The sequence below is a fragment of the Podarcis gaigeae genome (assembly GCF_964106915.1).
Source record: "Podarcis gaigeae genome assembly, chromosome: 14".
NCBI classification, from domain to species: Eukaryota; Metazoa; Chordata; class Lepidosauria; order Squamata; family Lacertidae; genus Podarcis; species Podarcis gaigeae.
In genome coordinates, this window is record NC_139690.1 from 38,678,282 (window position 1) to 38,704,727 (window position 26,446).

At 44.4% G+C, this 26,446-nt stretch overlaps 1 protein-coding gene and 1 long non-coding RNA gene across 6 annotated transcripts in view; one reads left to right on the plus strand and one right to left on the minus strand.

Moving 5' to 3' along the window:
* LOC310831357 overlaps nucleotides 1-26,446 on the plus strand; it is a 126,746-nt gene that overhangs the window by 35,157 nt on the left and 65,143 nt on the right. The gene's annotated exons all lie outside the window — the stretch shown is intronic.
* SNX29 (sorting nexin 29) overlaps nucleotides 1-26,446 on the minus strand; it is a 229,334-nt gene that overhangs the window by 27,069 nt on the left and 175,819 nt on the right. For 4 of the 5 annotated variants that reach the window (XM_083711484.1, XM_083711488.1, XM_083711486.1 and 1 more), the window contains one exon: nucleotides 24,342-24,481. In XM_083711484.1, the coding sequence (XP_083567610.1) occupies nucleotides 24,342-24,481 (140 nt within the window). Of the gene's footprint in view, nucleotides 1-15,146; nucleotides 15,242-24,341; nucleotides 24,482-26,446 lie in introns of those variants that run through there. The other variant, XM_083711485.1, reaches the window with a different exon arrangement.

A 26,446-nucleotide genomic window follows, 5' to 3' on the forward strand; every position in this document is an offset into this window, starting at 1 on the left:
TATAAGAAACAGGTGTGTGCAGAATCACTCTCCTCCACGTTGACTACAGAAATGTGGGCTCTTGGGCAGAAGAGTGTTTGGTGAAGGTCTTGCCCTTCTTGATGAAAACTCGTGTTGAATCATAATGTTGCCAAATACTGATAGATCGCGGGTGCAGAACCAAAGAATTGAATCCAACCAGGTTTTACTCAGAGTAAACCCAATTAAATGAATGGAACTAATTTAGTCCTGCTAATTAATTCAATGTGTCTGCTGTGAGTAAAGTAAGCATGGATGCAACCCAGAACCACACATCTACAGCTGTGGGGTGGATGATATCCACTTGTATAAGTGAAGGAATTTCCTGTGTGCTGGGTGAATAGGAATATGGAGATATGCCCCAGACAAGTCCACAACCTTAGAAGATGGTTCTTGTTGCTTGATTCCAAGGCTGATAATGCTAACATCCAGAAATTCTATTTTTTCATTCTCTGGTTTAGCCGCTTGAGATCTCACATAGCTCTCACATCTTCCATTCTTCCTTTGTTGTTGTTTAGTTGTTTAGTCGTGTCTGACTCTTCGTGACCCCATGGACCAGAGCATGCCAGGCACTCCTGTCTTCCACTGCCTCCTGCAGTTTGGTGCAACTCATGCTGGTAGCTTCGAGGACACTGTCCAACCATCTCGTCCTCTGTCATCCCCTTCTCCATGTGCCCTCAGTCTTTCCCAACATCAGGGTCTTTTCCAGGGAGTCTTCTCTTCTCATGAGGTGGCCAAAGTATTGGAGCCTCAGCTTCAGGATCTGTCCTTCCAGTGAGCACTCAGGGCTGATTTCCTTCAGAATGGATAGGTTTGATCTTCTTGCAGTCCATGGGACTCTCAAGAGTCTCCTCCAGCACCATATTTCAAAAGCATCAATTCTTCAGCGATCAGCCTTCTTGATGGTCCAGCTCTCACTTCCATACATCACTACTGGGAAAACCATAGCTTTAACAATGTGAGCCTTTATTGGCAAGGTGATGTCTCTGCTTTTTAAGATGCTGTCTAGGTTTGTCATTGCTTTTCTCCCAAGAAGCAGGCGTCTTTTAGTTTCGTGGCTGCTGTCACCATCTGCAGTGATCATGGAGCACAAGAAAGTAAAATCTCTCACTGCCTCCATTTCTTTCCCTTCTATTTGCCAAGAGGTGATGGGGCCAGTGGCCATGATCTTAGTTTTTTTGATGTTGAGCTTCAGACCATATTTTGTGCTCTCCTCTTTCACCCTCATTAAATGGTTCTTTAATTCCTCCTAACTCTTCCTTTAATCAGCCCAATCAGAAACTGTTTTTGAAAAATCTCCCCAGAATCTAAAGTAAGGAAATTCTCTTATGCAAAGCCAGGACACTAAGCCAGAGCACTGGCCCACACAGATCAGGTAATGGTTTGCAAGTATCTGGGAAATGCCAGAGATTGAACCCAGCACCTTCTGCATGCAGTGTGCGATCTCCCTTTGAGCCATGGTTCTTGTGATTTGATATCTGTCAGTGCAGGAATAGCCTATTTAAAAATAGAAACCCAAAGCCCTCTTGGACACATCTGACTTGTTGTGCAGTTCTTTGGATCCTGGCTAACAGAGGTGGATGCCTTGGTTAACTAACCTGGAATAAAAAGTGCCAATCAAATATATCCTGTATTACCGTACATGTTTGGGCCCTCAGTCCAAAGAGAAGACCACTTGGGAGGTGTGGCTGCTAATCTGGTATCCAGTCCCTAAATGACACAACCCCCACCCACCCCCCGTTATACTGCAAGATGTTATTCTTCCGGTTTTATTACATAATAGAAAAAGTAAATGTTTCACATTCTTTGAAGGACAATAAACTAGACGTTCAAATTATGTTAGAGCACAACAAGCTTGAGCTTGTGCAGTGGAGATTGTGATAAAGTATTTGATGTTATTTGGAATCACGATACGTGAACATTGTTTAACATATTAAAGAGCACTTATTAATTTTGAAAGTGTCTTGTGTTTCCATTAAGAATGCTTGAAATCTTGCTGCTACGAATGTATTTAATGGACTCTGAAGGGCACCATAATGCAAAATGCCAGCTCTATTAAAATGTACTGCAGAATTAGGAAGCGAAAGGCCACAGATGCATGTAGCAGGCAGATTAAGAACACCCATCACTGAGTGATGGATTCTGAAATTTTATTGGTGGCTGCCCAGAGTGAATAACATGCTGCTTTCAATATCAGAGACTGACAGCAGCCGAAGATTTTCTTATAAAAGCTCAAATGAAAAGAAGCGAAGGCCCCCCCCACGTTTTTCTTTAACCAATGGAAGAGCAAAATGGAGTATATTCACATATCACTTCTTCCACATCAAAAGTTGAGGAAGGCAAATGACATCTCCCTCATCAGAAGCCACCTGATACTTCATGGCAGATTTATGTCACCTTAGCATTTGGAAAGATGCATAAATATTCAAGACCTAATCCAGAGGGCGGCATTCCTAAATTAACAAGACAGTACTTAAGCAAAAGTGCATAACTATCTTGATTACTGTACCAGCCTTGCTTTGTCTTTTTTAAAAAAACACCACCGCATTTTCTGCAGGCTCTTTGCTTTCCAGGAAAGCTCCCTTCTTCACCTGCCCTAAAAAGTAATTTGAAAGGGACACAAATGTTTCTGCTCCTTCCCTTTTAAAAAAATAATAAATCACCTGCATTTATTTTGCTTTACCAGGTAAGATGCCTGCCTCTCTCTCTCTCTCTCTCTCTCTCTCTCTCTCTCTCTCTCATCTTACCCAGTCTTACTCTAGTCTTACACAATCCTTTAAAAGCACCCTTCAAATTCTTCATAATGCTACCTCCATTCCCCATAGAACAAAGCAGGAAACAGCTTGCTGTGAAAAGCACCACATTGCTTTCAAGAAATAGCCATGCTGTGTATCCCTTAGTCAGGCATAGCAGCAGTGCAGGGGCTGGGGGAATGTGGATTCCTATCAGCCTTAGAAAAAAATGGCCAGTGGTCAGGGATTATTGGTGTTGTAGTTCAGCAACACCTGGGGGGGGCAAAGCTTCTCCACCCCAGATATATGAGGTGGTCCAAAGGCATTGCCTATGTCCACATTTTAATTTTTTTTAAAGAAGCCCCCTCCCCCCTTCTGCAGCTGCTTCAGGCTGTGGGAAGCTGTGATGGGCCACTGTGGGTCGCTGGTCCTTTGTTATTGTGCTTTGTCCTTTAGGTAGAGCCTGATCCATACCACCAAGCAGGGATGCGGGTGGTGCTGTGGTCTAAACCACTGAGCCTCTTGGGTTTGCCGATCAGAAGGTTGGCAGTTCAAATCCTCGTGGTGGGGTGAGCTCCCATTGCTCTGTCCCAGCTCCTGCCAACCTAGCAGTTCAAAAGCACACCAGCGCAAGCAGATGAGTAGGTACTGCTGTGGCAGGAAGGTAAACGGCATTTCCGTGCACTCTGGTTTCAGTCAGTGTATTCCGCTGCGCCAGAAGTGGTTTAGTCCTGCTGGCCACATGACCCAGAAAGCTGTCTGCGGACAAACGCCGGCTCCCTCGGCCTGAAAGCGAAATGAACGCCACAACCCCACAGTCGCCTTTTGACTGAACTTAACCACCCAGCGGTCCTTTACCTTTCTTAACCACCAAGCCTCTTATTGTTGCTACAACATCAGGCTTCTACTTTAGTGAGAGCCACAATTTATCTACCTATAGCAGGCACGTCCAACAGGTAGGTCATGATCTACTGGTAGATCACTGGACATTTGTAGCAGATCTTTATCTCCCCCCCCCCCCAGAAAAAGCTTTGGCTCCCCCCAAAAAAGCTCAACAACTTTGCCTGTCAATAACAATGGGTAGATCACAGCCAGTATTTTTATAATGTGAGTAAATCACAGTCTCTTGGGAGTTGGACGTGGCTGACCTATAGGAATGTGTCATTTATTTTTCATCTGTGACAAAAAGAAAATTTATTTGCAAAAAAAAGCTGCTGCAGAGCATCAACATGACAAAAATTGGAGAACTCCATCTATTCCCATAGCTCACATTAACTTTGTCAAGTATTCCGTACCGCACTTCCTTCCACAATTTGGCAGGAGTGACGTTTTGTCCAAACCATGCTATAGCCTAAGGTTCTCCCAATAGACAATTGATATGGGGGGGTGGAGTGTGTGACCTTTTACATCTTCCCCATAACAAAACTAATTTTAAGATGCTGGGCTACGTCACAGCATATGTGAGGCAGCTGTGTGTGTTTGTGTACGCATAGAAATATCAATTTAAAGCACAAGCTCATTCCAAGCAACAGTGTACACGAAGCACTTAACTCATTTTGAACTTCTTCAATTAAATTTCCTCATTATAGCAAACTCCATAAACACATTCCTCAAGGGCAACTGAACTGATAGTGACATTTTAAGAGGTTTATTATAGCAAGAAGTATGCCTGTACAAGAGAAGTGCCTGGGTTATTGTTGAAAATGGATTACATAATTGCGCAGTGGCAAATCTGCTTGTGAATTCCAAATTCAACCCACAGGGATGCTTGGTTGTATTGGACAGTGACTGGAAGAGACACTTTGAAAGTACCCCATTGGTATTGTTTACATTTTGCTTGTTTAAGCTGAAAGGAAGCCCACTCCAAGTGGAGGTGACATAGCTCATTCTCTGCAAGCAAAAGAAGTCCAGCCCACCGTCCAATCTCTTCAGTTAAAAGCATGCAGGTAGCAGGCATAGGAAAGACCCACATGAGACCATGGGAAGCTACTGTCAATCAAGGTATTCGTGTCAGAGCAATACAGTGGCCAGGCTGTGTACAGCAGCCAGGAGCAGCACAACCATGAGGCAAGGCAAAGCAACCACTTCAGGCAGCAGAAACCAGAGAGGCAGCAGATTCCGATGTAGATCTATATTTCCCCACCCTTTGTTCCTGATGTAGTTCTTCACCCACCTCTTCTTGTCTGGAGAGGAGGGGACACACACCATTTTGTGGTCTGCCTCGGGTGCCAAAATGACTTGGGCCAATTAGAGGGGATATATAGCTCCCACAGATGTGGGTGGCGCTGTGGGTTAAACCATAGAGCCTAGGACTTGCCGATCAGAAGGTCAGTGGCTCGAATCCCCGCGACAGGGTGAGCTTCCGTTGCTCGGTCCCTGCTCCTGCCAAGCTAGCAGTTCGAAAGCACGTCAAAGTGGTCAAAGTACAAGTAGACGTGCTTTCGAACTGCTAGCTTGGCAGGAGCAGGGACTGAGGAACGGGAGCTCACCCCATCGTGGGGATTAGAACCCCCGACCTTCTGATTGGCAAGTCCTAGGCTCTGTGGTTTAACCCACAGAACCACCCGTGTCCCTTCTACTCCCGCGGGGGTTCTACTCGTGTTAAAATGAACATGGTTGGGTAGTTCTCTTCAGACTTTGCGACTCCTGGAACCTTAGGAAGGGGATGAGTAGCTGTTTGGATCCCTCTTCAAATTTCAGGTCATTGTGTGGCCCTGGTCAAGCCACTCAGCCTCAAACCCCTATCTCTTTCACGTGGTCAACCTTACAGGGTATTCTAAGGTTTACTAAGTGTCATGTACAGATGGGAAAACCACTGCAAAAATGCTTATATAACAACGAAGAGTTGTCATTCTAGCTACAGCAGCAAGTTACTGGGGGAAAGCAGATTAAATTCTGTTCAAAATCAGTATTGCTTTATTTTATTTTTTTTGCTTCCGCTTTTTTTTTTTTTTTTAGTAAAATGCTAACAGCAGCATTCTGGATACTTTCTTAAGGCACTCTCCTGTGAGACTATTTCTAACTGTGACTTTTTCTTCCCTAAAATAACAGATGCCTTCCAGGTCTGTTGTAGTTCTTGAAACTAAATTTGACATCTTCTACGCAATAAGGTAAAAGTTGGGAAGTAATGCCAATTCTCTCTTCTGCTCCATGGTCCCAGCCAGTGTTAAAATTATTCTTGGCTGGTATTTGTTCGACAATTCCAGATTAGTTACTCAGGGTGTAAAAATATATATTAAGGTAACAGGGTTATCTTAGGCCTCAGCTAATGAAGATAGTAGGCTATTCTGGAAGGCATTTATAATAATTAAAACCTCAATATTCTCTAGGAACTAATTTACTGTAATAACCATTCCCTTTCCCCCTTGGTTAAATGTGCTTGGCTTTATTGTTAACTTAAGGGCTCCCCTGAAGTTTTGGGGAGAATATTCAATAACTTTAATGGACTTTGGATTAACTTTCTAATTAACCCTAAAGGAGAAAGTTCATTTTGCATGTTTTGGTTTTTATAAACTGAGGAATCTTACCGTGAGAAATCAGGAATCCTCAAAAGATTGACTCTGCTGTACATTCACTCAAAACAGCGGGAGCCACTGCTAAAGTGAATGCAAAGAGCAGTTTGGTCCTTGTTCTTGGAAATCTTATTTCAAAACCATTGCCTCTGTTGTTGTTGTTGTTTTAAAAAAAGATTTACAGCAGTATTTGCTATTAAGTCCTACGTAGAAGGTCCTAGTATCAATATAACTGGATCAATTATTTACACGGCACATAGCTTAGCTATGGAACTCGCTCCCACAAGAGGCAGCGATGGCCACCAACTTTGTTGTTGTTTTGTCATTTAGTCGTGTCCGACTCTTCATGACCCCATGGACCAGAGCACGCCAGGCACACCTGTCTTCCACTGCCTCCCGCAGCTTGGTCAAACTCATGCTGGTAGCTTAGAGAACACTATCCAACCATCTCGTCCTCTGCTGTTCCCTTCTCCTTGTGCCCTCCATCTTTCCCATCATCAGGGTCTTTTCCAGGGAGTCTTCTCTTCTCATGAGGTGGCCACAGTATTGGAGTCTCAGCTTCATGATCTGTCCTTCCAGTGAGCACTCAGGGCTGATTTCCTTCAGAATGGAGAGGTTTGATCTTCTTGCAGTCCATGGGACTCTCAAGTCTCCTCCAGCACCATAATTCAAAAGGCCACCACCAACTTGGTTAGCTTTAAAGGAGGATTAGGCAATCTCAAGGAGGACGAAGCTTTCAATGGCCACTAACCAAGATGGTTATGTTCTACCTCCACTGCCAGAGGCATTACGCCTCTGAATACCAGTTGCTGAGAATTGCATGTGGGGAGAGCACTGTTGCACTCAGTCTTCCCCAGACATCTGGTTGGTCAAGTGATAACTAGACAGGCAGTTGTCCTGATCCAGCAGGTCCCCTCTCCCCACTGAAATTAGTTTTGAAAGAAGCAGTCTATTGTAACTTACATAACAGTTCACAGCGTGCGCTTGGATTAAAGTGCCCAGGGCAGTTTCACCAATCTGCCAATATGCTTACAAACGCCAAAAGGTCTGGCAGGGCTCTTATTGTGTTCTTAATAAGCAGTCCTTTCCCCAACTAAGAACAAGCAAAAAAATTAAACACACACAACCACCTATGGCTTTATAAAGCATACTGTGCACGAAGGCTGGTCACTCCTGCTTTGCTCCCCCCTCCCCCATGCTCCCCCCGACAGGCATAGCACGATGTCCAATCCTAGGATGACGGTTTGTTTGTTCGTTTTCCTACCAAGTCAAGATCACCAGCCCGACTTAAGTCAAACTTTACTCAGGAATCCTAGCTGGTCAGAGAGAAACAGAGCACAATTTCAGGTTCAGGCTTCATGCTAAGTGGGCAGTGGGAGAGATGACCACACCGTATGCTTTATGAAGCATAATTTCTTGTATTATTGCTATGTACAAACACAGCAGCCACTCCACAGGAAAGACAATTTGTCATTCCACCAAGTGTAATATTTTGCTCCTTCCTTCCCTTAGGATGCTGCCTTAAATTGGGTCAATCAATGGTCCATCTTGCTGGATATTGCATACAGAGACTGGCAGTAACTGACCAGGGTTTCAGGCTGGGTTCCCTCCCAGCCCCACCTAGAGGTTCTGGGGACTGAACCTAGTACCTGCATGCAAAGTGGATGCTCTATCAATTCATGGCCATGGGGAATTATGATGCACAGCAAAAGTTGGCACCGGAGCACGTAGATCTATGTGTTCGTCTCCCTCTCAATTTTTAAATGACCAGTGGCTTCCATTTCACATTTATTCTAACAGCAGGAGCACATCAAACTTGTGTGAAATGCCCACAAGCTGAGGTCGATGATTAAAGTAAGCTGGCTTCCACTATTGATGCTACCTGAATGTAGCCTCCATGGTCCTCAGACTATGTAAAGGGGCATACTATACTCTCTATTCTGGATTAATTAACTGAGAGCACAATCCTATGCATGTCTACACAGAAGTAAGCCACACTGCAGAATCTCTTCCTTAGGCAAGTGTCCGTGGGACTGCTGGCCATTTTTATTGGCCAGGGAATTCAAAGACGCACAGAAATTTGCCTTATATCCAGTCAAAACATTGGTCCTTACCATTAAGCTCTGTATTGTCTATTGCAGATATTAATATTGTGCAGCTTGAAGCAACCGGATGCATAAAAATGGATACCTTTTGGAATAAAAACTGTCCAGACCCATACTTATTATTCAGAGCTTTACTAACCAGAATGTCTTCAAAGAAAAACTGGTAGAAAAACAATGAACAATACAACCAAATAATTCCATACAATCGTGTGCATGTCCAGCACAGGCTCAGCTTCTTATAAAATATGAAATACTCCAAACAAATCTAAAATCTGAGCGCTCTCTCTCTCTCTCTCCAGCCTCCATTAGAGCTTGGAGACTGTTTTCCCTTTAGGAGAGACCTCATTATCACATCCTTTGGCTGCTTGAAAACAAAGACTCCAACTCACACAAAATGGAGGCAACCATATGTGTAGAATACAATCCTATTTGAAGAAGTGTGCATGCACACGAAAGCTCATACGAAGAACAAACTTAGTTGGTCTTGAAGGTGCTACTGGACAATTGTTTTTAATTTTTTATTATATATTTCTACTATTTCTTTCATGTGATCTAAGTCAGGCACATGGCAGAGAAGAGAACATTCACAGTTAATCACCAACCTGCTATACACTTGGAGAGCACTTCTTTAGCTTCGATGGAAATTCCCAGTTTAACCCTTAGTAATCTACATACAGGCATTCTCCATTACAGTGCCAATTAAACCATTATACTTAACATTGTCTACACTGAGTCGCAGTGTCTCTTCGGGGAGTCTCCAGGCAGGATGAGAAATGCCCTGTCTGAAACCCTGGAGAACCATAACCAATGCCTGTCAGCATAGATAATACTGACCTGGATGGACCAAAGGTCTGACTCAGTATAAGGAAACTTCCTACGTTTCTATGTAGGCAGCAGGTATTTATTTTAACAGATGGGACTGAGCTGGTAGAGGTTAATTTTAGTTCCGATGTTGTGCTTCTAATATCCTGCGGATATTCTGGAGTTGCAGTTTAGCTGTTAGTTACTACCACCCTGAGCTCTCAGGGTGGGTTCAGCTACGGGTGCTAGTAAATCAATACAGTGGTGCCTCGCAAGACGAAAAGAATCCGTTCTGCGAGTCTCTTCGTTTTGCGGTTTTTCGTCTTGCGAAGCAAGCCCATTAGCAGCTTAGCGGATTAGCGCTATTAGCGGGCTTAGCGGATCAGCTGATAAGCAGCTTAGCGGATCAGCTGTTAAGCGGCTTAGCGGTTCAGCTGATAAGCGGCTTAGCGGCTTGGGAAAAGGGGGGGGGGACCCTGCAGGAACTTGCAAGACATTTTCGTCTTGCGAAGCAAGCCCATAGGAAATTCGTTTTGTGAAGCACTTCCAAAACGGAAAACCCTTTCGTCTAGCGGGTTTTCCGTCTTGCGAGGCATTCGTCTTGCGAGGCACCACTGTATCAGGATAAAGAGGGGCTTGTGCTCAACATGCACCTTCATAGCATTCTTTATCCTCTTTATCCTCCACCAAGACAAGCAATGCATTATCAGGGATCAGGAACACATTCTAACAATGCAACAACATCTGGGGTATGAAGCAAGGCCCAAAAGGAGTGTGGCTGGGGAGGGTTCCAAGGGCCAGAGGGAGGAGGCTGGATGGCCCTCAGACCTGAGATTTCCCCACCCCTTTCTCTAAAGCCTTAGCACCCCTGTGGTGACGTAGAGATAATAATAGTGGTCTACCTTGTAAGATTGTCCTCACTGCACAGCTAACATCGCAAAACGTTCCAAGAGCTTCAGGAAAGCCTTTCTATTAGCTGTTAATCACTTGTGATGGCCTGGGAATCCAATTCAGAGGCTGAACCGGAGAAACCTCAGCCTGCACAGGAGTCCCCTTCTCCAGGGCCGGCTGAGCTGGGGCAGGGCCTTGGATCTGAAGTGCCTGCACCTGTGCCGGATCCTCAGGAGCAGGCACCAGGTGATTCCACTCTGGCTCCGGAGGTGATTGAGGAAACAGTGCCTACAGGTGCGCCTCTCCCAGTCCTGTCAGGGGAAGGTGAGTCTCCCCATGGGTCCAGTAACCCTCCAGCTTCTCCTGAGCTGCAGAGGCTCAGGGCAAAGAGGCAGAGGGAACTGGTTTCTCCCAGGAGGAGTGCTTGCCTTAAGGCCAGGAGAGGCGGGTCTCCTGGGGGCCGGGACCGCCCCTGGCCTCAGAGAAGATAAAGGCCAGTCAGCCCCAGGTTGCGGGAGCAACGTCGTTGAATACCTGCTTCTGCCCGGAGCCAGACATGTCCTTCCAGAGTTCCCGTCCCTGCCCGGCTTCCTGCTTCGGACCCTGCCTCACTCTTTGTGAACTGTTTCCAGACTCGTGACCCAGGACCGGACTTTGACCACGCCAACTGCAACCTTCCCCCCGGGACCAGCACATCACTACCCTTTAGTCTATCACACAGAGAGCAAAAATAAAAAATAATAATCTAACAGCAGAAATGTGCAGATCACCTTTCAAGGAAGGAAGGAAAACTCTCAGGTAGATAAATGTAAAAATGTAAAAGGGGTGGGGGACACAAACAACAAACAGACAGAGCAGCCCCTACCAGGGCATTCCAGGTCTTAATCAAATCATGTGAAAAACAGAAGAGGAGCCTGCGACCACTTTTCTCTCCCTTTTGTCATCGGAAATGAACACCTGCCCCCCCCCCCCATTATTGGCTGGGGAGCCCATTCCTCGCTAATAGATTTCAAGGGCCACCTGTTACCATAGCAGACCAGCAGCATGTCAGAAGCGTTCCATTTTAAAACAGGGAAGACAGAGGAGGAGAGCATGGCCGCTGCTCGTTGCCAAGGAAACGAGATCACTGCAGGAAGGACCCCAAACTTCAAGTGGTTTACATGTTCTACTTTTGAGAGAAACGTTAACCTGTTCCTAGGCTGCTGCTGCTGGCGGCCAGCGGGGGGGTGGGGTGGCGAGGTTACATTTGCTACAGAGAGACAGCCCGTCTCCTTTAAAAAAAATCTTGCCCCCACTACTACCAAAGGAGGGAAGTGGAGACTGTAGGTGCTTTTAAGACAACCAGGACAACCACAAAAGCAATTTGGGGTTTGAGGGGATGTATAATGTTAAACACAACTGCTATTTTTCTAGAAAAAGAGGTGGTGGAACTCGCCATGAAAGCCTCCCTTGCTATAATGGTGCCTACCTGAAAGGTGCCGGAACTGAGTTCTTGTGAGTTCCGGCTGAAAAAAAGCCCTGATTATACTATTATAAACCCTTCCCAGTTGTAGTTTCCATTAGACAACTGGTTGGCCACTGTGAGAACAGGGTGCTGGATTTGATGGGCATGTTTGGTCCCTCAGGAGCTGGTCTGGGGAGAGGAGGGCTGCCCCTTTTTTGTAAAAACTTTTTTTGTACTTTTGTATACCTTGGAATTCACCCAAGCCACACATACTGGTATGTTCTTCACTGTCAGCTCCCACTAGGCTCCAGTCTTGTCTGCATGGAGGCACTGAGATTATTATTACTGATTGCTGGATTGCATTTACACTGTGCCTTTCTGCCAGGTTTTACAGTTTTAAAATACTGAAACAACTACATGAACAAATGAAACATGGACCTGTGAGAAGAAAGGGAAAGATCAACCATTTGCCTGCCTGCCTGCCTGCCTTCCCCATCTCCTTTTTCCCCACAGGGCAGTTTTAGTTCATTCTTAGAGGGAGCGATCCTGCTGCCTGCCATAGACCATGGCCAGATTCTGCTGGTCCTGACCTCAAACTATTGCTCTCAGCAAAGCTGTCAGCTGCAGAGCGCACAAGGGCTGCTATAATTCCAGGAGTTCCACGGAAAGGAAAACCCACCAGTGTGGATGGGATGAAAGATCACCCTGGAAAAATTCTGCTTTTTATGCAACACTTAAAACCAAAGCTCTGTAGCTGGGAGCTCCAGCTGCAACAATCCTGCTGTTATTTATTTCTTATCTCTCTCCAGAGGAATGAAAAGCCACCATCAATACTCCAGATATATTTCTAAACAAAACCTGCCTTCCACTGTCTCAGTTTTGCGCCAATAGTTGTAAATTCAGAAAATGTCAGCTGTGGCCTGGCTTTTATTTATTTATTTTTGCCTAAGAGGATGCTCAGTGAGTATTTCTTGCCTAAACGGCAACTGTAAACTCTGATAAGACCCTCTATGCAGCTGACTCTATGCAGCGCTCACTTCAAATACTGTAAAGCGCTAAATTATTCCACCTCATGAGCCTCGATAAAGGTAGCTTTGCATTACAAAGGAGTACTGGTGGAATTTGATTCCTGGTAATAGATTCATAAATACCCATGATTTATCTATTTGCAAGGATTGCTGAACAATTCTCAGCAATTAACTCCGCTGAGCAATGCCTTATTGCTCTTATTTAGATGCTAATCTCATTTAAGAGCCATGCCATTGGAAAGCTAAGCCGATTTCAGCTTTATAGGCAAGATTTAATATCAAGTTGGGATTTCATAATACCCCGCAATCTTACAAAGCAGCAATATGGCACGCCTGTTCTATGGAACGCCACCAAGATCCTGATATTCTCTTATAGACCCTGTCATCAAGGCATTTCAAACTCGGAATAAAGGACATACCCCGGGGGAAAACAATTGCACAAAATAAAGGTAAAACAACTTGTTTCAGTCTTATTTATTTTTGGACTCTAGCACAGCAGTGGCTTGAATAAATTTGGGGGACAAGCTCTGTGGATTCATTTCCAAATACATTCTGCACTCTATGATTTGCTACAAATGAAAGCTGTCAAGCTGATGCCGCGTAAACTCTGCAGAGGCAGCGGAGAAGGCAAACACACATTCCCTTCGCCTAGCAGATTGAAGTGCCCTAGACTACCACCGAAAAGTCCAGCAATCAGAACCTCAGAGCTGAATAGCTGCCACCTCTTTTTAAATTATCAATACATCTGTTTTGCTCTATTGTGATCTGCATACATTGCACATCACCCTGGAAACCGATTTGCATAGAAATGCCTTAAATAAATAAAAGCACATTTCCTCCCCATAGTTTGCATGTCCTCTGCCTGAAACACCTTGACAGCCGACACAGACAACACTGAGCTAGATCAGGTGTGGGGAATCTTTGCCCCTCCAGATGCTGGTGAAGTACAACTCACATCAGTTGGTTAGAGCGGGTGCTGATAAACACCCAGGTTTGATCCCTGTATGGGGAACCTGCACATTCCTGCGTTGCAGGGAGTTGGAAAAGATTATCCTCAGGCTCCCTTCCAAATCTACAATTACAGTGGTACCTCGGGTTAAGAACTTAATTCGTTCTGGAGGTCTGTTCTTAACCTGAAACTGTTCTTTGTTTTTGTTTTTGTTTTAGTATTTATTAATTTTCCAACAAAAAACATCCAATTAACATATCAAATCACAATCTGGGGAAAAAATAAAAATCCAATTGTCTTCCAAATTATAAGCTTAATTTTGCAACTTCCCACGGTATGAATTCCAAAGCATTTCCAAATCTCAGTCCTGCCTCTCATCTCTCATCAATGTTTTCATAATTCCATATCAGGATTTTATCAACCTAAAACTGTTCTTAACCTGAAGCACCACTTTAGCTAATGGGGCCTCCGGCTGCCTCTGCGCCGCTGCTGCACGATTTCTGTTCTCATCCTGAAGCAAAGTTCTTAACCCGAGGTACTATTTCTGGGTTAGCAGAGTCTGTAACCTGAAGCATATGTAACCTGAAGCGTATGTAACCCGAGGTACCACTGTATATGACTCCATGACTTTATCATCCATGGCCATTGCCCATTGCTGAGGCTGATGAGCATTGTATTTCACCAACATCTGGAGGGCCAAACATTCTCTACCCCTACGCTGTGGACCAATAGTCTGACTCAGCAGCATCCTAGGTTCCTAACCAATTATCTAGAGGAATGTGTGGGGTCTCCCTCACCGAAAGTCTTCAAGCCAAGTCTCAGTCATCTGTCAGAAATGTTAGGGCTCCAGCTTTCCTTCATCAAACAGAAGGTTAGACACTAGACAACCAGCCAGACCCTCTCCAACTCCAAAGGACTCCCTACGAAATCCAGAAAGCACCAGAGAAGAATATTTATCTACTTGCACTGGTGTGCTTTCGAACTGCTAGGTTGGCAGGAGCAGGGACCAAGCAACGGGAGCTCACCCCGTCGCGGGGATTTGAACTGCCGACCTGATCGGCAAGTCCTAGGCTCTGTGGTTTAACCCACAGCACCAATGATAATAAAGTTCTCACCTTTGGCTATGCAACAAGTTCAAAAGGGGACAAATGGCTAGTAGCCATTGATAGCCCTCTGCTCCATGCTTTGCAAATTCCCAAACTTTTTCTCTTTTCAAAAGATGGGTGCGTTAAGGAATTGGGAGAAGAGCAGGAAACTCGACAAAAAAATCTCACACTTAGCAGCTCAAGCACTTCCCCATCAGTGTTCACAGTCTCCTGCCAGCATGAGAAGGAAGAAAAACACACCCTACCCGTGACATTCAGTAGCATTACCAAACATAAGTTTAGATGCCCTGCAGCAATCCATTCTTTCGTTTTTTAAATGCTTCTTCCAGCAGCTCCTGGAATCAAGACTGTCCTGAAGGCTTGGAGAATTCACCAGAACAAGCATAAGGCTGTAGCAGCAGCTATGAAAACTGGGCCTTCCCATTGTGTCTTGGAAGCAGATGGTGGAGCTCCTTAACTGCCTGCACTGGTGCCAGAATCCACCCACACCCATGTTGAAACATGGAGACATTCCCCCCCTCACCCCCCCGTCAAGTGCTGTTTAATAAGCTGGCAAAAAAATATATTAAAATATTTTTAAAGTTTAAAAATATACTTACGATTTAGAAATACTATATCTATATCTCCATCTCTATCTCTATATATGGCTCTGTCCCTGTGGAGAGGAGGTGATAGAATATTTGGCTGACGTGCTTTTTGCCTGTAATTTCTATAAAAATGACCAATTCAGACTGGTGAATCCAATTCTTTCAACGTTTCCAAGGCAGGATTTCCAAATGGTATCTGGCCTACGCTTTGGCAGATTCAAGAATTTTTTTAACCAAGACTGTGGCTAGATTTCTCTTTCTGGCTGCACAAATCTTCCCTGAAGAAGGCTATCCTGTCTGGCTGCTGTTCTCCTGCATTGTGATTTCTAATGTGGTTATGGCATCCCCCCCCCCCCGACTCACTCTTAACTTTCCCATTTTAAGGTGCTGTGTTGTATATCTTATTTGAGACATGTTTTAGATATTCCTGATACTTTATATAGTGGTACCTCAGATTAAGAACTTAATTCATTCTGGAGGTCCGTTCTTAACCTGAAACTGTTCTTAACCTGAGGTACCACTTTAGCTAATGGGGCCTCCCGCTGCCGCCACACGATTTCTGTTCTCATCCTGAAGCAAAGTTCTTAACCCGAGGTACTATTTCTGGGTTAGCGGAGTCTGTAACCTGAAGCGTATGTAACCTGAAGCGTCTGTAACCCAAGGTACCACTATATATTACAGCTCACTTTAATATATTTTGTATGTTACGATATTGTTGGCTTAATTTTGTTCAAGTCTATGACTGCATAATAAATAATCTATATTTAAAGAATCACGGGGTTATGGAATTGTAGAGTTGGAAGGGACCCCAAGGGTCATCTAGCCCAACCCTCTGCAATGCAACTAAATCTCAACTAAAGCATCCACGATAGATGATCATTCAACTTCTACTTTAAAACCTCCAATGAAGTCCATTGAGTCCACCACCTTCCGAGGGAGTCCAGGCCACTCTCAAACAACTCTTACCATCAGAAACTTCTTCCTGATGTTTAGTTGGAATCTCCTTGTAACTTGAATCCACTGGGAGAAAACAAACTTTCTCCATCTTCCAAGTGACAGCTCTTTAGGTATTTGAAGATGGCTATCATATCTCCTCTTACTCAGGCTAAACATATCCAGCTCCCTCAACTGTTCCTATTAAGGCTCATAAGACCACTGAGCATTTTTGTTGCCTTCTTCTGCACACGTTCCAGCTTATCAATATCCTTCTTAAATTGTGGTGCCAAAAAGTGGACCCAGTACTCCAAGTGTGATCTGACCAAGGCAGAATAGAAGTATTATTACTTATCTGGATTTGGACACTATACGTCTGTTGACGCTACCTAGAATTGCCTTAAGCTTTTTTTGCTGATGCATCAAACTGTAAGCTCATGTTCTACTAAGTGATTTTTTTTTAAAAAAAAGCAAAGACTTTTTGCTGTTCTTTGTTTGCTTGTTTTTAAAAGTATAGATGCCACTTCAAATTGCTTAATTTGTGTCATTAAAATCTATTATATTCACCTTCAGAGCACTTTTGTTACAAACCAACTGCTGTGTGGGGGGAGTGAAACAATAATAATAAAAAAAGAATGTTAGAGAAAGTTACTGGCAATGTTCCTTCAGAATGCAGCTGTGCAAATGGGAGCAATATTTATTTAAGGGCTGTGGATGCTCTGACAAAGTGTTATGGTGCTGGGCAAATCATTATGCTAGACATCGCAGCCGTATGCATTATCGTGGTGGTGGTGCTCAAGCCTATTCAGCATAACAAATTTAACAACCGCGTTTGTAATCCCTAGTCGTTTCAGAGCATTTGGGATTCTGAATCTCATTGTTAGTCAGACATGCCCCCAACAGGGGAATCTTGGCATCATCTCGGCTAAATATGATAAACACAGGCAAACAAGCCTCTCTCATTATCCACTGCCCCAGGAACTTTTGGCTACGGCTCCAAACCCAACAAGAGCTCTGGGAGAGTGGAAGGCCAAGAATCAGTGCTGTTCTTTCTGTGACTACTCTGGCAAGCGGAGGCAGCATGAACGTGATTGTGACTCATGAGACGAAAGCAGGTGAATCAATCACACTTTAGAATCGAACAGCAAACTGCAACTTATATGGAACAGAAGAGCCTCTCGCGTGGCAAAGTCCAGACAGGACTGGAGAGTTTCTGCGTGAGCCAGATCAGGCTCACGGGGCCCTCAAGCGAATATAGGAAAACAGGCTCCCTTGAGTTGAAGAAAATGAGGCATTCCTTGGGCAAACAAGTTTGAAAATGCCTAGAGCAAACCATCTGTCTTCATGGGGGTTTGAGACAGGGATGAGGAACCTTTGGTCCTCCAGATACAGTTGGGCTACAGCTCTCATCATTCCTGACCACTCGCCATGTGGGTTGGGGCTGGTGAAGGGGGGGGGTCCAACAGTGTCTGGAGGGCTTCACAAACTGCTACCGCTTCCCAAACCAAGAACCTCAGGGTGTTGGGGAAACAGTAGTGCTGGCAGCTAACGTTATAGGAAGCTGTTTGTATTGTTGTTGTTGACATCCATCCGTCCTGAGAGATAATGGGCGGTGAAGTCTAACCGCTGGAGAATCATAACTTATGCCTCTTGTGTTGTTGTCGGTGTGTTAGCAGCACCCAAGTGACCTTCCCAGGGCGCAAGCCTGAGCAGTGTATATGGAGGTCCCGGGCTGCCCAGACAACAAGACCACCCTATCGGCCTCACTGATGTGGTCCAAAGGAAAGCAGATGTTTGGCTTGGCTGCAGAAGGAGGCGTACAAGGTGCCATCCAATCGTCTAAGGGACTCCACTCCAGATTTGTATAGGATTTACTCCTTAGCCTTTTCTTCCCCCAAAGATATTGTCAGGAGTGCATGCAGGAGCCAGGCCCTGTGACTGGTAGGGCTTCGCAGGACTGGGGCTTTCCTAAGTTTGTTCTGGATAGGCAAGGCGCGGACACACCGGTGAGGCTGACTGGTAACTCACAGCAAGAGCTGGGAAGGGTGATAAGGTCAGCATTTCCCTTTGGCTCTTTGCCACAGCAACACGCTTCCGGCCTTGCTGTGTTTGGCTTCTTGACTCCTTGCTTCCTGATCCTCGGACCCTTGGCTCCTTGACTCCTGGTTTGTCTGACCCTCGACCCCTGGTTTCCTGACTCCTGGCTTCCAGACTCCCGTTCCTGCTCCCATCCCACCGTCTTGCCCCCGGTCCCGATGTTCTCAGCCGAGACTTCAGCCTCCCATAAACCAGACCGTGACAGATATCCTGCAAGGCAGCAGAGGTTTAGGACCAGAATTTCCTTATACTAGATGGGATGCCTTCCCAGGTTGACAAGTCCCATCTGCCCCTCATGTCTCACTCTACAGCAGGTGCAGAAAGCCTTTTATTGGTCGTTGGACCAACTATTGGTCTCATTCTCTCCATCTGCTATAGCCTGTCTTCACATGCAGGGGGAGTCCCTAACTCACCAAGGGTTTGAGACCCATTGGCTACTCTCACCTGATTTAGCCAGCCAATCAAAGCCATTCCTGGCGTGCGGCTGCTGTCACATGCTGACAGCTTCTGGGAGCCGCAGGTGAGAGCTGAGTGCAGGGTGGAGACCAAAGGTGGGTAAACAACCCCAAAAGGAACATGATATGTTCCCCACTAGAGGGACTACCCCTCACCTAACACTCTATACACCACAGGGTATGTATTATTACTACTTTTAGTACAGTGGTACCTCAGGTTAAGTACTTAATTTGTTCCAGAGGTCCATTCTTAACCTGAAACTGTTCTTAACCTGAAGCATCACTTTAGTTAATGGGGCCTCCTGTTGCTGCCGCGCCGCCGGAGCACAATTTCTGTTCTCATCCTGAAGCAAAGTTCTTAACCTGGGGTAATATTTCTGGGTTAGCGGAGTCTGTAACAAGAAGCGTATGTAACCTGAAGCGTATGTAACCTGAGATACCACTGTATTATTATCCACTCCACTCTAAGATCCCAGGGTGGATTACCACAATTTTAAATACTATATTAAAAACAGCTTTAAAAACTTACAAAAAATGCAATCACAAAAAAATGAGGGTCCTGAAAATATGCACCTCAGACCAGCCTAATCCAATCCACCACTGTGTTCAGACACCAATCCAGAATCTTCAGAGTCTCTCCTGATTCAGATGTTATAGAGAGGTAGAGTTGTGTATCATCAGCATTCTGATGATACCTTGCTCTGAAACTCCTAATAACCATTCCCAATGGCTTCATATAGATATTAAATTGCTCCTGGCGTAATTTTTTTCACACTTTTGGAACAGCTTAGGTTTCAGCTTACAATGAAGAGGAGTTTGCATCCTGATTTCAAATGTAATTTACATATTGCTGTAATGGATAGGTAAAATGTTTGTTTGTGGTATGTTTTTTTAAAAAAACATCCCACCCGATTCTAAAGCACCCCACACTGTTTTGCAATACTAATCTTCCTGATCCAGAAATCTAACCTTTGGAGAGCAAAAAAAAACCCCCAAAAAAACCATTTACATGCTGTCTATAAAAGAAGGGCATTTTAATTAGATTTTATTGCAATATCGAGATATTAATATTTTACAAGAAGTAGTTTAAACAAACAACAACAACAAACACAGCAGGGAATGGGAATCTGAGGCCCTCCAGATGTTGCTGGACTCCATCTCTGTAATAATCTTAAATCTGCAAACTGTAATAATTTTAAAATGGAATGGGAAGGCGGTGTTAACACAGACATAATTCGCTTAGACTGTGCAGAGATTTGGAGTTGCACTGGAGAGTACAGAAGCAAAGCAACATCTTTGCTCTCCCATTAGAAACATGAGCAGCTAGTTGGTTCTGTTTGATTGCATTTCCCCCCTCTAACTGATGAATACCTGTTTTTCTGTTTACATCAAGAAGCCATAGTTTTCACATGAACAGGAAACACAAGAGAGATGCCCTCCATTGAGCTGTGACAATGAAGGATAGCAGTGAGATGGACTTCCCTCCCCAATTCTAATGGCTTCTGTCCATCTTTTCCAGGCCTGCCTGTAATGAATTTTGCATAGTCCATGCAGGAGGCAGCAAAATAAAGGGACGCTGAGATCAGGCGATGATTGCTTCCCCTCCTGGCTCCGAGGGCAGGGAAGGAGGAACCTGTGACCCTCCCATTATTGGTGTGCTACAACTCCCATCATTGAAAAACAAAGGTGACACTAGTATGGCCCAACACCAAGCAAGACAGTAACCCACTTTTGTGGGTGCTGAAAAATGTGGGGCTTTCACTACAAAAAGGTTGCAAAACTACTGCAAAACTTTGCTGCCCCTTTGGAGTAAATCAGACAGTGCTGGTGATGCCTATGACTCACACTTTGAGTCTCAATTACTCCGTTTTAGAGGCGCCACAAAACACGGTGCTTCCACTGCAGAATGATCGCAGAACTTTGGTACCAGTTTGGAGTAAATCAGACCATGTTGCAGTTGGGGGCGTAACCTACGACCCCCAGTGTATCAATTACTCAGTTTGTGTGTGGGGGGGTGCGTGCTGCAAAATGCAGGGTGTGTGCTACAAAACTATTACAAAACTTTGGCACCGGTTTGGAGGGGATCCCCAATTTGGGTGTTTGTAGTTAATGAAGTTCCAAAGGTCCATAGCTTTTTAGATACTAAACCTGCTGTATCCTGGAACTGGTCATATGCAGTGCAGCTGATTTGAGTGTTGAATGGGACACAGCTGAAGGAAGACCAAGGAAGCTCCAGCAACCTTGGCCCTTGCCTATAAAAGCAAGTCTAGAGGGAGAGACTAGACTGATGTCAGCAGGTTCCAGGAACCCTCTTGTGGTGAGATTTTGAGGGATGATCTGTGAGTTTGCTTAGGTCTGGGTAGAGAGAGAGCCAAGCTTGATGGAAGGAGTCCTGGGTGGGAGACAGGAGTCTGAGGTGTGTTGAGTGGAGAAGGGTTTCAGAATTTATCAGTACAGTGGTACCTCGGGTTAAGTACTTAATTCGTTCCGGAGGTCCGTACTTAACCTGAAAATGTTCTTAACCTGAAGCACCACTTTAGCTAATGAAGCCTCCTGCTGCCGCTGCGCCGCCAGAGCACGATTTCTGTTCTTATCCTGAAGCAAAGTTCTTAACCTGAACCATTATTTCTGGGTTAGCGGAGTCTGTAACCTGAAGCGTATGTAACCTGAAGCGTATGTAACCCGAGGTACCACTGTATTTAATAGCAATTTCTGTATCAATGTTTCTATTGCCTATTTTTGTAACATTCGTTGTTGTCGTTTGCTGTATACTGCTTAGAGAAAAGTTTCTATATTAAGTGGTACAGAAATTGACTAACTAACTAAAAAATAATAATAATGCCCTGAACATGCTGCGCTATGCGTGGTCCATATAGTATGTATCGGGAGGGTATGTATGTATTAGATTCTGCATAATCTGTATGTACCAGATTCTGCATAAAGGACAGATGGTGCTACAAAAATAATCAGAAACATGATATTTAGTTGGAAGCTGACATGCCTATCTTTTGTTTTCAAGTAAAGATTGCTCCTGGCATAAAAGGGTAAAGCAGCACCACTGAGATTTGAGAGGGAATCAGCAAGTTTTTGTTTTTCACAGAATCAATATGTCAGATGCAGCGTGAGATATAGAGAGCAGGCTCATTAAAACTTGAAGACATTCATATATTTTTTATTTTATTTTGCTTTAAAATGAAAGCCCTCTGGAATATTGTATATGAACATCTTGAAAATTATGGAAATTTCCCTGTCAAAAAATGACAAGCTGACTAATACTAAGGAGCATGTTTTAAACACAAATCTCTCTTCTCTTCCCTGCCCCGCCCCCTTCACCCTTAGTCAAAAATCCTATTTCTACAGATCTCGTACTAGAAAAATATTACATTCTGCAGACTAATCTCACCTACTCTTAATAGATTTGGTACAGCACACAGCCCAACTGAGCACTCGTAAACAGTGAAGTTTTCTCCCTGCTGTATTTTAATTAGCTAGAACATGGTATTTATGAACATATCCTGACTGATTGATCCCATTGCATGCGCCAATATCAGCTCCAGGTTCTTTCGTGGTTTGGTGGGGGCTTCACAGTCCCCAGTGTCGGCACCCAGCATAATAGGACATCTGTTGGGGCACATGTGTCCTAGCGAGGTCACTGATGGGTAAACATCAGGGAGAAAGGGCCTTTTCCAAAGTGGCACCCAGGTTGTGCTCAGCTTTCCTAGGGAAGCTGGCCTGGTACCACCTGTGGGAAAATAATAATAATAATAATAATAATAATAATAATAATAATAATAATAATTATTTATTATTTATACCCCACCCATCTGGCTGGGTTTCCCCAGCCACTCTGGGCGGCTTCCAACAGAATATTAAAATACAATAGTCTATTAAACATTAAAAGCTTCCCTAAACAGGGCTGCCTTCAGATGTCTTCTAAAAGTCTGGTAGTTGTTTTTCTCTTTGACATCTGGTGGGAGGGCGTTCCACAGGGCGGGTGCCACTACAGAGAAGGCCCTCTGCCTGGTTCCCTGTAACTTGGCTTCCCGCAGTGAGGGAACCGCCAAAAGGCCCTCGGCGCTGGACTTCAGAGTCCAGGCAAAACGATAGGGGTGGCATCTTCAGGTATTTTGGACCAAGGCCGTTTAGGGCTTTAAAGATCCTTTCTGTTTACCAAGGCCTTCTAAGCTGTTTAGGTCTACTGGGCACCTCCATTTTAAAATCTATGCTTTTAATCTTGATGATGTTGTGCTCTCATTTTTTCAGCTGTATCGATTTTATGCTGGGTACTTTTATTACAGGGGTCAGCAAACTTTTGCAGCAGGGGGCCGGTCCACTGTCCCTCATACCTTGTGGGGGGCTGGAGTATACTTTGAAAAGAAAAAAAATGAACGAATTCCTATGCCCCACAAATAATCCAGAGGTGCATTTAAAATAAAAAGACACATTCTACTCATGTAAAAACACGCTGATTCCCGGACTGTCCACGGGCCAGATTCAGAAGGCGATTGGGCTAGATATGGCCCCCAGGCCTTAGCTTGTCTACCAATGTTTTAGTAGAACGGCAGATAACAGCAGCAACAATTTTAGTACTACTAATACTTCTGCTACTGTTACCGTCAGCATAAGTGCACAGTCATGCTGGGATTATCATCCACCCAGTGTTGCATAATGGTTACTCTTGGACCATGACCTGGGAGACCAGGATCCGAATCCCCACTCAGCCATGAAGCTCACTGGGTGACACTGGGCCAGTCACCATCTCTTGGCCTGTTTCATTTATCATTTCATGATTTCATGATGGGTGGTAGAGCTGAAAGGGGACATCTGCATCCCAGTGGTGCGCTGGGAAATGTCAAAGTCCAGGAACTCGCTGTGGCAGCCCCCAAAGACAACCCCCCTCCCAGGAAAGCCCAATATATGAGTATTTTCTCAGTTATAGAATAGTGAGCCAGAAAAAGGGTGGTGTAGCAGCTGGAAGTTTGGTTCCATCCACACCAAATGTTTAAAGCACAAGCCTTCTTCCAAATGGTCCTGGAGACTGAGGTTTGCCTCTCTTAGAGCTACAATTCCCAGCATCTTACGGTTCCCAGGATGCTTTCAATGCATGGTGTAGATGTGACTTCTGACTGGGGGGCGGGGAGACCTGAGTTTACAGCCATGACCAGCAATGACGTTCACCAAATCACCTTGGACCCAGCTTACCTAACAAAGGGGTCATGTGCCAGGTCTCTCCTCCAAAACCCCCCAGTCTCGCAGCACTGGCAAAAACTGCTCCTGCAGTAAATAAAGAACCAGAGCTGTTCTCTCCTGTGTCCCTGCTCCACTCCACCAATGTTTATGCCACCATGTTATGGAACGGCAGTAACCACTCGCCATCATCCAATAAATGGACAGCCAACTGCATTTTTCTCCCTCTTTCATTTCGATCTATGAACGGCCACAAAGTTGTCCATTTTCAATTTTTAAAAGAATGATTTCATAATTCAGTTTTCTAAAAATAAATAAAAATCAACCAAGTCTTTTGAATTTAATGGGCAATTCTTACTAACACACACACACACAGTTATTGCAAAAATTTCAAGACAGCCGCTGTTAATATTTTTCAAGTTACAGGAGAAAGAAAATACAGTATATGTATTTAATAGCATATTGAGGTGTATCTATCCATTTGAAAGCTACTTACATAAAAAAGGGCATCAGTTGGATAAGAGTCTCTTTTTTAGGGTTGGAAGCGAATTCTGGCACAGTCTGGATTACTTTGTTCATAACATTCCTTAAGTAATTCTGCAACTGTTTCCGCCTTTCTTCTACAAACTTTGCATCCTAAGTGGGAGGGAGGAGAAAATGGAATTAGGCCACAGACTTCAATTTTTGTGCCAAGCAAAAATATAAAATGTAATTATCGAGTTCCCATCCTAAAATAAATAAAAGTCAAGCTGTACTGCAGATGGACAGCATAACCCAAAGTATGGAAACATCACAAAAAGGTCCAGAATCCAACTACGAATGCAGGATCAAACCTCAAAGCTGCACCATTGATGTGAAAATGGAAATTGGTCCTTAAAGTGAATTTCTGTTTGAATTGTAGACTGGAGGACATTCAGGATGTCATAGACTAGCTGATCTTGTATTTAGTATCAGTTTAAATGTATTTGCAAATAAAATATATTTTGCCTCGAAACAACATTTTGGTACAAATAACGCAGTGGAATTCAGAAGCTGCCTTCAGGATTACTAGCAAACATCTTATTGATTGGTTATTAAAACCACAACCTTTCCTTAAAAAATATGGATGTTCAAGGAAGCTTACAACATTCTAAACACAAGAACACACACATCGCAGGGAAAAATATCAGAAGAGATTTCAGAGACATATGACAGCACATCAAATGAAAATGAAATCCGAGGAATCAATACAAAAAACATTCCTTCGATACAAAGGTCATTTTTTCAGCTCATCAAAATGAAGATCTGCCTAAGAAACATCTCAATGAAGTGGCAAGAGACCAGAGGCAGAGGGATGAGCTTCCTCAGGTAGGGAGCGTCACAGCCTAGGTGCGGACTTGGGGAAGGCTATCTCAGACATTCCTGCAAGCCACACCTCAGTGACTGAAGGGCTGAGGGGAAAGGGGAGGGATCCACTGGATCTCACAGTTGGGTAGGTTCATACAGGAGGAGCTGGCCCTTTAGATATCCTGAACCTGAAGCCATTCGGAGCCATTTAGGGCCGTGTAAAGCTAACAGACAGCACTCTGAATTGCTCCCAGTGGAAGTGTTCTATTAATGGCATCACTTGGTTCCAAGAAAATTTCCTTCCAGAAAATTTCCTTCCAGTAGCACCTTAAAGACCAACTAATGCATGCACACGAAAGCTCATACCAAGAACTAAATTAGTTGGTCTTTAAGGTGCTACTGGAAGGAAATTTTTTTGTTTTGACTATGGCAGACCAACACGGCTACCTATCTGTAATTGGTTCCAAGAGTCAGATTCCGCCATTATCCTAGATGTCCCATTCTGGACCAGTGGAAGATTCTGGATACTTTTCAAAGAAAGCTCCACATAAAGCACATTGCAAAGGGTAGCTAAACTTTTCTGGGGCAAGGGCCTTATTGACACATGCCCCCCGCCATGTGTGTGTGAGAGAGAGAGCGCATGGCCAAACTTTTACTTTTAAAACAATTATGGGGTGTCTTGGGGGTCCACAAAAAACCCTTTTCGCATCACAGTATCATGCTGGGGGAACTATGTGAGCAGCAGATTCTTTTCTTTTTTTAAGGAGGGCACAAAAAACCTATTGGGATGCTGGATAATGTGGTCCACAGTTTAGCCACACCTAAAAAAAGACATGTGCAACCATGACTAGGATGCAGTTGGGATGGTTGCCACTTGATCCTTTATTAAGGCCACAGTAGACTCCTCTGCCTACAACGGTCAGGAAAGGAGAAGAAGAGGGAGCAGACTTCATTGCATTTTTTTGGTCAGGTGTGGGGAAACCCAGAACCTGTGATTCTGGATTTAGAGGGGGAAAGCACAGTCAAGAAACATTGAACAAGGCCCTTCAGACAACCCTCCCCCCTCCTTTCTCTCTTGAAAATCAGTTTTCACCATTATTATTTTTTGTAAGAACTAAGAGAACCAGCCAAGGATTATATTTACATCTGCACAAACAGCAGCAGCAGCAGCATAGCTCATTTGGGTCTCTTCCAATTCAGCACCTAGGGCCTCCCAGTCAACAACACATTAGAAACAAACAAATCTGGATGGAAGCCCGGAATGGAAAACGCCAA